This window comes from Cydia splendana, chromosome 24 (assembly GCF_910591565.1).
Source record: "Cydia splendana chromosome 24, ilCydSple1.2, whole genome shotgun sequence".
In the NCBI taxonomy this organism is placed as follows: domain Eukaryota; kingdom Metazoa; phylum Arthropoda; class Insecta; order Lepidoptera; family Tortricidae; genus Cydia; species Cydia splendana.
The window spans coordinates 2,198,623-2,212,879 of NC_085983.1; the positions used below are offsets into that span (position 1 = coordinate 2,198,623).

At 40.2% G+C, this 14,257-nt stretch overlaps 1 protein-coding gene across 1 annotated transcript in view; it reads right to left on the reverse strand.

Moving 5' to 3' along the window:
* The window catches only part of LOC134802333 (zinc finger protein 82-like), a 28,706-nt gene that overhangs the window by 12,315 nt on the left and 2,134 nt on the right, over positions 1-14,257 (reverse strand). The window contains exons 3-6 of the mRNA XM_063774941.1: positions 12,039-12,830; positions 10,425-10,559; positions 9,835-9,962; positions 8,598-8,672 (exon numbers count right to left, since the gene is read on the reverse strand). Coding sequence (XP_063631011.1) covers positions 8,598-8,672; positions 9,835-9,962; positions 10,425-10,559; positions 12,039-12,830 — 1,130 coding nt within the window. The remainder of the gene's footprint in view (positions 1-8,597; positions 8,673-9,834; positions 9,963-10,424; positions 10,560-12,038; positions 12,831-14,257) is intronic.

A 14,257-nucleotide genomic window follows, 5' to 3' on the forward strand; every position in this document is an offset into this window, starting at 1 on the left:
AGCGGGCCGAGTGCTTCAGAGTTGTGTCCCGTGTTAGCGCGTCTTTGCCGTTAGGGGTCTCCTGTCGAAGTTACCATCTTATGGACTGTCCAAGAGACTACCTATGCAAATAGATCGCTAGCCCTTTGTCCGGCAGGCGCATATGAGCCGTAGTAGACGGAACCTGGCCGCGTAGCCAAGATGCCAATCGCTTACGCTCTGTAGTGATCGAAACGCAACTGTCACTGTCACACTAATAAACTAATAAGGAAGAGTGATAAAGAGACATAATGCTTTTCGTTGTCGAAGCGATAGCGATTGTAAACTTGGTTAGGCCGGCTGCTCCAATAGCTGCTGCTGCTGCATATCTGTGTCATGTTGTCTATCGACCACATTCATCGATATGCGGACCGGACGACAGTACTATACAGGGATGGCTAAAAAATAACTACATTCCCGTTGCAAGGGAGATTTTGGGATTATACTGAGCAACTTTTACTACGGGACCAACCCCGAAATCGCGAAAGAAAAAGTTTACCCTCCCATAGAAAATAAACCAGCCAAACGTTGGAAACAGCCAAATTTTTTTTCGCGACTTAGGGGTTGGACTCATAGTAAAAGTTGCTCAGTATAATCCCAAAACCTCCCTGGCAACGGAAATGCAGTTACTTATTTTTTAGCCACCCTCTATACAGGCTGGTCCAAACCTTGACGCCCATAATTTTTTTCGGAATCCTCGTCGTGGGTTATCAAAATATACCCCATGTACGAGTATGTTAGCGTTCGCATGTTGCCTAGTTGGGTGTGTGCTTCGACATTTCCCGGTATTGCTCGAAGCTCTAAAAGCTTGTCTTGTAATACAAATAAGAGATGCACTGGATATTCGGTTACACGGTATCCGGAACATCCGGCCATTTTTTTACATCCGGCCGGATACCGGATAGAGGCCTACTATCCGGCCGGATACCGGATAGTAACATTGCTAGATTTCGGTGTAAACGAAATTGGAATAAGATACAGTCACGGTCATAATCGTACTCGCTTATTATTTTAAAACAGTTTAAATATTCCACTAACTTGCACGCGCACTCATTTCGAACCTAGAAATGAGTCCGCGCTAACGCTCACTACGAAACAAGTCAAAACCTGCACAATGCGCACCTGAGAAACCGAAATGTAGGCATAGTTCCGCCGGCCGAGTATTCGGCGGCTGGATACCGAATATTCGGCCGATCGTCAGGCCTCAACTATCCGTTGCATCTCTAAATTGTATCACAGAATAAATAATAGTACTAGGTACAGAAGAACTCACTGTCTAACAAAACGCGACAGGACAGATATGGCCGCTAGGTGGCGACAGCGCCACGCGCGGCTTATGGCTAGCCACCAAAATTGGTGTGGAACGGATGTACTTTTAGCTACCTGTTGCAAAGCGACGAAATCGCGGAGTGACAGTGAGCCACGCCTGATTGTACCCATTGTGGGGATCTTAAGAGCCAACAGGAGTGGTCATTTCTCCATAGGAACGTACTAGACTGTTTCCTCCGTGGGTTTTGATGCTAGAGCAATGATTTTTACAACACAGATCAATATTGTCAACATCTGTGTCTCGGACATCTGTGTCGGACGTTTTGCTTCTTTTGATATTTTTGTTTTTTAAGGCTCTAGAGCCCTTCAATAATGGCCAAATGACCTACTTGACTATGCCGCAATGAGAGGCGTAGTATTCAAAACTGATATCAATTAGCCAAAAAATCAAAACGGTCCGACACAGATAATTTAATAATCATTTAGATTTCCAAAGGGTCTAGCCGCAATCCCATAGTGAAACTGCCTCTGGCTGAAATGTATACCTTTCTTAGGCGCGTTTATTTGTCTTATTATAAAACAAATATCGTTTTACCAAATTTCAAGCCTAGAATCCCCTTGGTTTGGCAAAATTTTTTTTTTTAATCGTTTTTATTTTTTGTAGCTAAACTAGTGGTTCTATTGTTTTGAAATTTGGATGTTATATGCATCTAATAGTAGCAGTAGCGTAACTGGGGGGGGGGGGGGGGCACGTGCCCCGGGCGCCGTCCAAGGGGGGGCGCCAAAATGGGCAAAAGACTACCTCTCCGCCTTGCCAAAAGGCAACAGGGAAACTTTTGTCAGTCGTATTTACCACCACTGTGAAGTGTGAAATGCGGATGGTATTCTGGCCCACAGCGCAAAAGAGAAAGCCGATCTTTTAGGTACTCTTTTTGCCTCGAACTCGACCTTGAAAGACGACGGTAGCGCCCTACTGCCCACCATCCCGCAGTGCGAATACTCTATGCCAGAAACTTCTATCAAGCGTATTATTCAGCAGGAGTTGCTATGCTTTCGTTTTGTAAGGCGAGCGGGCCGAGTGCTTCAGAGTTGTGTCCCGTGTTAGCGCGTCTTTGCCGTTAGGGGTCTCCTGTCGAAGTTACCATCTTATGGACTGTCCAAGAGACTACCTATGCAAATAGATCGCTAGCCCTTTGTCCGGCAGGCGCATATGAGCCGTAGTAGACGGAACCTGGCCGCGTAGCCAAGATGCCAATCGCTTACGCTCTGTAGTGATCGAAACGCAACTGTCACTGTCACACTAATAAACTAATAAGGAAGAGTGATAAAGAGACATAATGCTTTTCGTTGTCGAAGCGATAGCGATTGTAAACTTGGTTAGGCCGGCTGCTCCAATAGCTGCTGCTGCTGCATATCTGTGTCATGTTGTCTATCGACCACATTCATCGATATGCGGACCGGACGACAGTACTATACAGGGATGGCTAAAAAATAACTACATTCCCGTTGCAAGGGAGATTTTGGGATTATACTGAGCAACTTTTACTACGGGACCAACCCCGAAATCGCGAAAGAAAAAGTTTACCCTCCCATAGAAAATAAACCAGCCAAACGTTGGAAACAGCCAAATTTTTTTTCGCGACTTAGGGGTTGGACTCATAGTAAAAGTTGCTCAGTATAATCCCAAAACCTCCCTGGCAACGGAAATGCAGTTACTTATTTTTTAGCCACCCTCTATACAGGCTGGTCCAAACCTTGACGCCCATAATTTTTTTCGGAATCCTCGTCGTGGGTTATCAAAATATACCCCATGTACGAGTATGTTAGCCCATTCATTCATATTCATATTCATATTCATATTTTTATTGATAAAGATAATTAATTACACGTCAAAAATACATATGTCAATCATAATTCATTAATTATAAATTAAAAATCAAAGTACATACTAGACGTGTGCGCCGATTAAAAAATGATCGGCGGCGGCGTTTGCCAAAAAATCGGCGGCGGCGGCGTATTTTCGGCGTGAAATCGGCGTGACTTTGACTTTCAGGTTTCTTAAGAAAAATCATTAAATTGTTGTTTTCTTCAAAATTTGATCAATCCAGGTTGCTGGTCAGAGAACTATACGTTACTACGTATAGTTTTGAATAGGCTGTGAGTAAAATAGAGTTTGTAAATCAATATAGGATAGGTCTAATAGCTTGCATTAAGGGGTAAACATTCGATCCGATCGGCAACCCTCCCTTTTCTCATGATTTCCATGGTTTATCGTATTATTTAAAAACGTCGTACTTTAACACACTCTAAATATCCTTGAAATTTGGCGTAGTGACACATGACATAGTGACACACTGCTATGGCTTCCTTTTAATGGTTTTTTGTCGTACTAGCACCAGGCTCACTAAGACGTATCTTCTTTCTCGTTTTCTTATTGCTGAGGATCGCGACCACATGTAATTAGTCTCTATTTCGTGCGGCCATAAGCCGTGTGGACTGCACGGTGCAGACTGCCGCAAGCCGACCTCTTCATAGCGTTCGACCATCTCACACATGCTCCAACTCGAGCACGTTTGCCATTCATTCGGTCTAAATTCATGTGTTTCTCCACATCATGCGTTGGATAATATGTCTAATGAATCTAAAGGCTCTCCCATAACATGTTGTGAAGAGCTGTGTCGATATTGAGCTACTCTTAGAATAGAGGAATTTGTTCTTCTAGCTGTAGCTTCTAGCGCCAACCTTTGCCACTTCACACTTTTTGAGGCTCCATGATTCGGCAACCATAATGGAATATTGAATAGACAAGAGCTCGTATCAAGCGCACTTTAGTTTCACGAATACCTGTTCTTCCAGATCTTGTCGAGGTTAGCCATGCCAGCTCTGCGGCGTATCTCGGCGATGCAACCACCGGCATTGTTTATTAAACCAAGATACTTATACAAACTAGCTCGCTTTTTCATAATCGCTGAGTGCGTCGGTAACTGGCAGTATGTTTGCCATGTCTACCATCACTTTGGTCTTGGAATGGTTGATCTTAAGACCTCTCTAAAACTTTCATGTTCTCTTTTCTTCAGAAGAGCCGCAATTTCGATGTACTTCTTGTTGTCATTTCAAAACCATTTCCAGCCTGCACATTTCTGCGGGGCAAGCATTTGCGCTAATCGCCAGATTGACAGTGAATCTACAGAGTTGTCGCTCGTTCTCTCTTTTTCTATTTCTGGACATTATTGGCACACGATTTTTTTAGGAAACTCAGGGTATCTAGAGTTTTCGGACATGAATGTTCTCAGATTTTTGCTGGACTACACTACATGAGCCCTGTGTTTTCGTTGCCTAGTTAATTGTAAGTGTTTTCATGACGGACCATTCTGCCTTCGTATATGGAAACAATCCTTCTTTGCATATTATCTCTGCCTCATCTTTCTTGACGGTGAATACTTAGGATTACTCTGTCTCTTTAATTGGTGTGTCAAATAGTTTGTGCAACTGGCTATTCTGTTTCATTTAATTAATAATTATTGATGTATATTTGACAACTGTAACATACACAGTACAAAAAGAAACATATTGTAATCCAAATACCAACTTGGAATAGCTAATTAACAACACTCAAGGTCACGCCGATTTCACGCCGATCATTTATCGGCGGCGGCGGCGTGGCAAAAAAGCCCGGCGGCGGCGGCGCGCCGGCGCGGCGCACACGTCTAGTACATACAATGTAGACATCAGAAAAATTCAATAAATAATAGTTTTATATTAACAATATTTCACAGCGACAAAAAATGCCAATAATAAATTTCACACTAAAATACCTACTGCAAACATGGACTTTACAATTTACATATTTACATTTTGTGTGTGGATCGATGACACTTTATCGAAAAATTCATCGATGGTGTAACAGACCATTTCTAATAATATTTTTTTGATTTTATTAGCAAATGTGATGTCACTAGGGGCATCTCTGATGTCGGCAGGTAACGCGTTGTATAATTTGACTCCTAACACACCGACGGATTTCCTGGCTTTAGCGGTAGTATGGGGCGGGACCAAAAGCAGACTTCCCCCGCGCGTGCTTCTACCTGACTGCTGCTCACGGGTTTTATACGAGCTGAGATTACTTCTAACATACTTACATGCATCTAAAATGTAGACACTAGGTAAAGTTAGGATTTTATATTTAATGAATAAGGCCAGTGCTGAGTGGTCGTAAGGTTTCCCCGCGATTATTCGTATTGCTCTCTTTTGGAGCTTGAACACTCGCTCGCGATCAGCCGCTGTCCCCCACAGATCGACACCATAAATCAATATCGAGTGAAAATAGCCGTAATATGCTTTTTTCATATTTTCGTCTGAAAGTGTCGGGGCCAGTCTCGATAGTGCGAAGGCTGCCGAAGATAACTTGTCGCACATAATGTCTATGTGGGCTGACCACGTCAGACCAGCATCAATAATAAAGCCTAAGTATTTAATTTGGTCAACTTGGGGTATTGGGGTGTTGTCAATACTTATTTTTAACTCTGTTTGGGACTTTCTAAGTTGGAAATGTATCAAGTTGGTCTTGTCCACATTTAATTAACAACATACCGTTGGCACGGAACCACCTTGATATCTGGGTCATAACATGAGTCAGTTTTAGCGTAAGATTTTCAATACTACTATCGCTGACTATGATGCAAGTGTCATCTGCGTAAGTTACGTATTCAGCATCGGAGCTAGCAGCCGTGATGTCATTAACAAGCAACAGGAATAGGTAATTACCAATCGTGGATCCCTGGGGCACGGCACACTCGCCTGTGGGATCCAGACTGGACTTGCAGTTTAGGACGTGGGTGCGCTGCACTCGGTTTTTTAAAAACGACGCAATTAATTTGTGAAAGTGACCCCCCACCCCATAGCACCACATTTTTTGTAGAAGGAGCTGGTGATCAACCATCTCGAAGGCGCGCGACAAGTCGCAAAAGCGACATGCCGCCCGCCGTCGAGATGGGCGAGCACCCGCGCCTTCAAGTCGCGCGCCGCGCTCACCGTCGACCGTCCCGCTTGGTACGCGTATTGGTGTTTATTAAGGATGTTATTATCTACAAGGTGATTCATAATCCGCTTACTTAGTAATTTCTCGTAGTTTTCGAGAATTTTAACTTTTGTTAAGAAATTCCGGGGTGAAAAGCTTTGCTTTGCTTTTATTATGCCTTCTAATAATTGTTCATGGTATTTGCACTGATAACAAGAAATAGCGATGGGGAAGTGGCCCCATAAAATAATAGTAGAAATAACAACAGAGGATTTTTTTTAACGAATTACTAATTTGGAAGCTTTCCACCTCAGTTCCTTTGACCGGCGTCTCTGACAAATTATGACTATTAAGTATCACTATTTTGACCTTTTAAAAAACTTAGGGTCTAGCAGTTTCTAAAATAACCAAAAGTCCTTGAAATCGCTTGTATTTTTTATTTATTTAGGTAAGGAGTAAGGGCAACATCTAAGCTTGACATGCTTGAACGTAAAACATTGTCTTTTTTCCCCAACTCAGCCAAGTGAGGATGCTGATTTTTTTTAGCAATTGCGCCGTTTGTCAAGGAATATGTTACAAAAAGAAACATTTCAAAAAGTTCAATAGTTTTTTTTAATAAATTAATTGTTTCACCCCGGAATTTCTTAACAAAAGTTAAAAGTAATAAAAATCATAACTCGAAAACTACGAAAAGTCGGCTAACATACATACCTAATCTAATAGCCCACAGCGTGAGCAATGTAAAAAAAAATTTTGAACGTCAAGGTTTGGACCACCCTGTATAACACATGCCGTTGCCGTGCCAACATCACTCGGTCTGTGATACTAGAATGTCGTGAAAAACCTGTGTCAGGTATCGAGAGCATTCTATCCTGAGTTTCGGTGTGGGCTCGGGACAATTTAGTCCAATTCAATCCCACCAAGACTCAATTTTGCGCGTTTACCGCTAAGAAAACCTCATTTTTCAAGGCACAACCCTTCCCATGTCTGGGAGTATTGGGAGCCTTGATCGGTGTTGACATCTCCATCAGTGACGTCCAATAATTTCGTAGCCACCTTGCTGGGTAGGCTGCGCTCGTATCCAAAAAAACTCGGTGTGCTCAATAAAGGGAGGCGATACTTTACTCTGGTGTAGACTGATTCCATATATTGAGTACTGCTGTCACCTTTGGACAGGAGCACCTTGATGCCACCTTGGACCCTTCAAATCAGTCCAAAGGCGCGCTGTACCTATGAATAGTCTACGATCCCAAACTCACAAGCGATATTGAACCTTTAAGTCTAAGGAGATCTCCAAAAAAGAAGTTTATAAGTTTCAAAATGGTCGGCAACGCGCATGTAACACCCCTGGAGTGTAGACGTCCATAGGGAGCGGTGACCGCTATAAATCACATTTACAAATAATTTGAAAACAACTACTTATATAAAAATCTAAAAAAATATATAATTTGTTTATTTTTGGATTTCATACAACGTTGAAAATTTTCAAAGTGGTTGAGCACCCCCTTGTAGTTGAGATAAAGTTACAAAACTGGGTGTACATTATTAGCATATTATGTGTAACCAAATAAGGGGGTGCCGCTTCTTCTAGCTAGTTTGAATTTTTCCCATACAAACGTGAACCATCCTAAAGTACGTAGGAAGGACGGCCTGTATGCATTAGTAAGACATTTTTACCTTGTTGCCACAAATGGATATTTTTCCAAAAAATATATTTTATGCAATAGTATATTCTGCATTAAATAACAAAAAAATGAGGTTGTCGCTATCTCACAAGTATTAAAAAAAAAGTTAAAAAAATTAAAAATATATTTTTAAGCCTTTATAAACAAGTTACAATCTTGATTTTTTTTTAATAAACTACTATTAGATGCATATAACATCCAAATTTAAAAACAATAGAACCACTAGTTTAGCAAAAAAAAATAAAAACCATTAAAAAAAAAAGAAATTTTTGCCAAACCAAGGGGATTCTAGGCTTGAAATTTGGTAAAACGATATCTTATAATAAGACAAATAAACGCGCCTAAGAAAGGTATACATTTCAGCCAGAGGCAGTTTCACTATGGGATTGCGGCTAGACCCTTTGGTAACGGTAGGTTAAGTTTTGGAGGAGGAAACAGTCGAGTACGAAACCTCGATTTTAGAAATTTTTACGCAGGATTTTTCGTCTTGTCCTCATCGCACTAGTTTTAGCAGCCGCTTCCGTTAGCGAGACGGGTATATTTACCTAAAATATTTAAAACTCAGCTCCTGGTTCGTCTTAATAAAATCGTATGATAAATTAACTCACTCGAAGCTCTTGTCGCAGTGCTCGCACTGGTACACTCGGCCCGCGTGAAGACCGTAGTGGAGCATCGCCTGGGACCTGCGCATATCCAAGCTAATTATACGTAAAATTCTTTCAACTGAGCTTGTTCACTTACCTGTACTAACAATGGCATTGTTCTATTACAATCCTATTATCTGCTTTTGTTCTCGTAGGCGCCAACCAATTTACTTACAAAATAAGTTAGAAGTACATTGCATGTATATTGAATTCTAAACCTTATGTCTTGTTGAATGGGGTTAAAATGGTCTAAAAAGATAATATCATATTCAATCTTTTGGAAAGTCACATGCACCTTAGCCACGACAGGTGTCGGTGGTTGTTAAATGCAAAAAAAGTTGGGTTAGCCATTATTTAGTTAGTGTATTTTGTAGTCTATTGTTTAAAGAAATAGTCGTTAATCTATACTAATATTTCAAGGCGGTTATAATCTGCATTTACTACGAGGGGATTATCCTAATTTGTGGTTTACCACTCAATGGTATTGTATTCTTGAGACTCTTTGAGTAAACTAGCTCAGATCGCTTGATTCACACTATACGTTCACAGTACATATGGTATGTATATGTCGGAGAATGGCTGAAATGTGCCACCTATCGCCTTCAAGAGGCGTTTTATCGCGCAGCCTTTGACATATAGAGCAAACTAGGGTGTTACGTACACCTGAGTGGCGTTCGACGCAGTTCCGCCAAGACGTCATAGAGTGCGCTGTCAAAACAATTGAAGTCGAGAACTATTGAAGTTATGCTGTCAATTATTCTTCGAGAGAGCACGATGAGAACTAACGGGAGAAGATGAAGATGATGATGATAGTCTAATCCACTGGTTTGCTTAAGATAAGAAACGTATCGCGTGCTGTTATTTGTAATGAGTCTTGTGCAGTAAAGAGTTAAACATCGTATTTCATTGAAGGCCCTCGTCATCCACGATTGAAGGTTCTGATGTGCTGCCGATTGTATGATACGCCCACAATTCCCGACATATATTTATATAAATAAAGTTAGGGCCTTAAGTGATAAACAATGTTTTTTTGAGACATAGATTATTGAACATATAGTTACGCAATACAGTAGAATCGACATTAGACTTGCTTAGCGTCTCCGCATCGTAATAATCACGTGTTCTTGTGTGTGTGTGTGTGTGTGTGTGTGTGATGGGAAGGGGGGAGCTTTAAATCACCAAGGGGAGGGGGGATACTGACTTGGTTCTTGAGACAAAGTCGCACAGCGTGCAGAGCAGCTTCAACCGATGCAGATTCTGGTGACCTCTCCTCCTTCTGTCGCATTGGAAGCGCACGGCGCAGATCTCGCAAGAGTACGGACCAGTGCCCTAAAAAATAAAATAAATTAATTAATCAATAAAAAATGTTTCATTGCCACAAGTACCAAAAACCGGGCAAGTGTGAGTCGGACTCGCGCACGAAGGGTTCCGCACCATAGTGCAAAAACGGCAAAAAAAAAAAACGGTCATCCATCCAAGTACTGACCCCGCCCGACGTTGCTTAACTTCGGTCTAAAATCACGTTTGTTGTATGGGAGCCCCACTTAAATCTTTATTTTATTCTGTTTTTAGTATTTGTTGTTATAGCGGCAACAGAAATACATCATATGTGAAAATTTCAACTGTCTATCTATCACGGTTCGTGAGATACAGCCTGGTGACAGACTGACGGACGGAAGGACGGACGGACGGACAGCAGTCTTAGTAATAGGGTCCCGTTTTACCCTTTGGGTACGGAACCCTAAAAAAGAAAGGGCAAGGCTCAAAAATAAATAAGATAAGGGGACTCACAGGACTGTGCCGCTGCATATGATTCTCATAAGCGGGCCTCATTTCGAACCCTTTGTAACACTCCTCGCACTTGAAATGAGACTCCAAGTAGTTCCTGCCCTCCCTGCGCGCCGTCACCTCAGCCAGTTGCTCTTCCTAAACCACAGAAGAAATAATACTGTGTTGCAACTCTGACTTTGAAAAATGCTATAGTTCGTTTTTTTTAGCATTAGAAAGAACTTGCAAGAAGGTAAGCGATCTTGACATGTCTTTTAATTGAAAAACGCTTTTTAAAAATCAGTAACTATTACTTATGAAAGCAGAAGAATATAAATGACCGTATTAGATTCATAATTGTTACAGATTTTGCCGTGACTTATTTTTTAAACGTGTTTTCCAATAAAAAGACACATCAAGATTGTTTACCTTATATCTAATGCTAAAAAAAACGAAGTATAGGCCAATGTCCAGATTATGCCAAAATTATGCCAAAGGTTATTGAAATATGTTAAAAATAATGCTAAAACGTCACTCGAAAATAGATACCTACTTAAAATAATATGGTGTCTAAAAATATTCAGTAAAAAACACCGTACTTTTAAAAAAATACCACTAACTACGCACTTTTTTGTACTTAAATACTACGTACTTTATAAAAAATCAGAGGTCAATTAAACGGAATTTATTTGCCATTAAAAAAATTATACATCGACGTCCATCCGCCCAGAAAAGTAAAAAATAATATGAAATAATGAACCACATAAGGCGATGGCGCATATTGTTGCTGCCAAGTTGCTGCAATCTTGGCTCGGACTAAATTATGCTAAAAAATATGCCAGATGCTAAATGGAAAATTTTGATGCCAAAACGAGTGAAAATACGCCAGATCTGGCATCATTTATGCCAAGTTGGCAACACTGAAATAATAGTACTACCATACAGAAAGGACACTTCCTACAAACCCGATGTTTGACAGCGGTTCAGGGTAGAATCATGCTATCCCTTTCCAATATATGGCACTATCCCTTTCGGCTATTTAGGGTTGTCAAAAATCAAGTGATTATCTTATCTGTGGTCGTGCACGCAAAAGGAAGTCAAGTGGTGCCAACCCTAATAATTGCTCGGAGCAATGCTGAGCCGAGCGGTGCCGAGTTCGACCGAAGTCAGGAGTGTCTCCCCACTGCCTAAACACAATAGGGGTTGTGCACAAATCACGCGAGGTGTTTTCGGCTACTTTTTGACCCCCCCCTCCCCCTTGGTGATATTTGGTGAGGTTTTTAGCTACCGCTAATACACGTGAGGTTTTCTTATATACAGGAGGAGGAAACAGTCGAGTACGAAAGCTCGATTTTTGAGATTTTTCCGCGGGACTTTTCGCCTTGTCCTTATCGCACTAGTTTTAGGAGCCGCTTCCGTTAGCGAGACGAGTATATTTACCTAAAATATTTCAAACTCAGCATCTGTTTCGTCTTATGTTAACATCACATCTCTAATCTGCGGCGATACAGACATCATCTTAACTGGCTCAGCGCGTGCTGCAACCTATACTAAGCTATCGACACGCGCTGATTATATTTTGCTGACCGCCATAGACTAAATATAATCAATTACAATTCAGTAAATAAAAATTCTTACCTTGCTCAAAAAAACTATTTCCACTGAATAATCACTTTCGAAAATCTTATTTTTTCTCATTTCTTCCTTTTCGTTTCTTATTCTTTTCCTCGTGCGTTTCGGTTTGACACCCGTATTTTTTTCACTAAGTTTACTTTCAGTTTTCTCCTCCTTTTTATTACTTTTACGCTTCTTTACTAAATTGTTAGCGTTTTGTGTACTACCGTTTCCTTTTCGCTTTTTTACTGAAGTTTTAACATTCTGTATACTACTGACATCATTTATATTCTTAATATGGTCTCCAATTACTAAATTTGATTCATTTTTTAGACTGACATCGACATCACCTATATCTTCATTTTCATTTACAATACCTCCATCCATAACTGATTTAATTCTACTAACATTAATTACATCACCATTTTCATTATCTATTTCTATCTTAAATTTGGCTCCTGTTCCACCGTTTTCTGTTTTAATATTTTTATTCCTACCTTTTAATCCATTTTCGTCTTTTACATTACTTTCTTCGTCTACTTCAATGTCGAATTCTACTATATCATCAGTTTGGTTTAATATATTATTTATGTCAACCATATCTATGTTTGGTTCATCTTTTATGTTTTCTGCTAGTGATGTGTCAAAGTTTATGTCTTGTGTTAGAGTTTCCATAATTGTTATATAATTATCCGATGCAGTCTCAATAACATGTATATCTTTAGGGATGTAGTTGATAGTTTCAACTTTAGTTGTGGTTAAATTGATGCAATGTTGAGAAGGCTGATTTATACTACGAATGTAGTCTGTGTTTAGCTGGAAAAATCAATGAGAAGCACAATTACAAACCAATGGAAACTAATAATAGTAGGTCCCTTAGTTCTGATAATCTTAAAAATGTAAGATTAGTTCTAAGTTAATTGTATGTTAATTCTATTTTAAAAATAAACAGTTTAATTTTTTTTTATTCTTTTTTAATAGTAGGGTGTGTTGTGTTTCGTTTCACTGATAATAGTAGTAGTAGTAAACAAAGACTTTTAACAAAACAGAAAAATAACATTCGTCATTAGTACAAACGCGAACTTATCCCTTTAAGGCAGCGGTCGGCAACCTTTTAGCAGCCAAGGGCCACGCTAGTTAAAGGAGATGACGCGGGCCGTACTTTGATAATATTTATGACTTTATGAAACATTGTCGTTTGTCACTATTACATACAAAATAGCCAAGGCTGCTCTCGGGCCGCAAGTGACAGGTTCACGAGCCGCATGCGGCCCGCGGGCCGCAGGTTGTCAACCGCTGCTTTAAGGGATCTCTTCCATAATATCCCTAGTGCGCACAACATTCAAGTTGATAAACATACATCGCGGTTTTCAGTGCGGGAATGATTTCGTGTGTTTATAACTTTGTTTATTGTAAAATAATTAAACGTAGGTAGTAAGGGCCAAATGTGCTTAGAAATGGTTTTTTTTTTTAGAATGTTAATGTTAAATTAGTATCGTTTTTTACAGTTTTGATCTGTTATTTGGCTAGTGTAAAACATTCCCGCACCGAAAACTCAGTATTTTTTTATCTTAATTTTTATAGAGGCTTCGTACACTCGTGGTGACGATGCCAGCCTCATAGGAGAGTTCACATGTCCGTAGTATGTATGTTGATAAACAAGACTTAGTGCCAGTAGTTCATAATATGACCTGTGCTATAGAAGATGTTGACATGGCCAATCTTCTCAGAGACCGCAGGGACAGGACAATGCCATCCTCAAAACGTCCAGGTAATTTTTAAACTTAATAATACTTGATTACGAATAATGGGATTTTTGTGAATAATAATCATATGTTGCGTAAGGGGTCGTGCACAAATCACGCGAGGTTCAATGGGGGGAGGGGGGGGTCACGAAAAACTCACGATAGATCACGTTGGGGGAGGGGGGTATAAGGAAACCTCACGTGTATTTTTCTACAGTAAACGAAACTAAGAAAAAAAAACCAACCACATGAGTAAATACCTTTTCTCGGTTTCGTTAAACATAAATCTTCACTCTGCACTTCAAAATAGCGAATGTATTTAACGAAAATAGAAAAATAAACAATATTTTCTAAATACAACACTATTTATCTTAAAATTAGGTCGAATGAAAAAAATTCAAAAAAATACACGTGAGGTTGCGTGGGGGGAGGGGGGCTAGCCAAAAACCTCACCAAATATCACCAAGGGGGAGTGGGGGGGTCAAAAAGTAGCCAAAA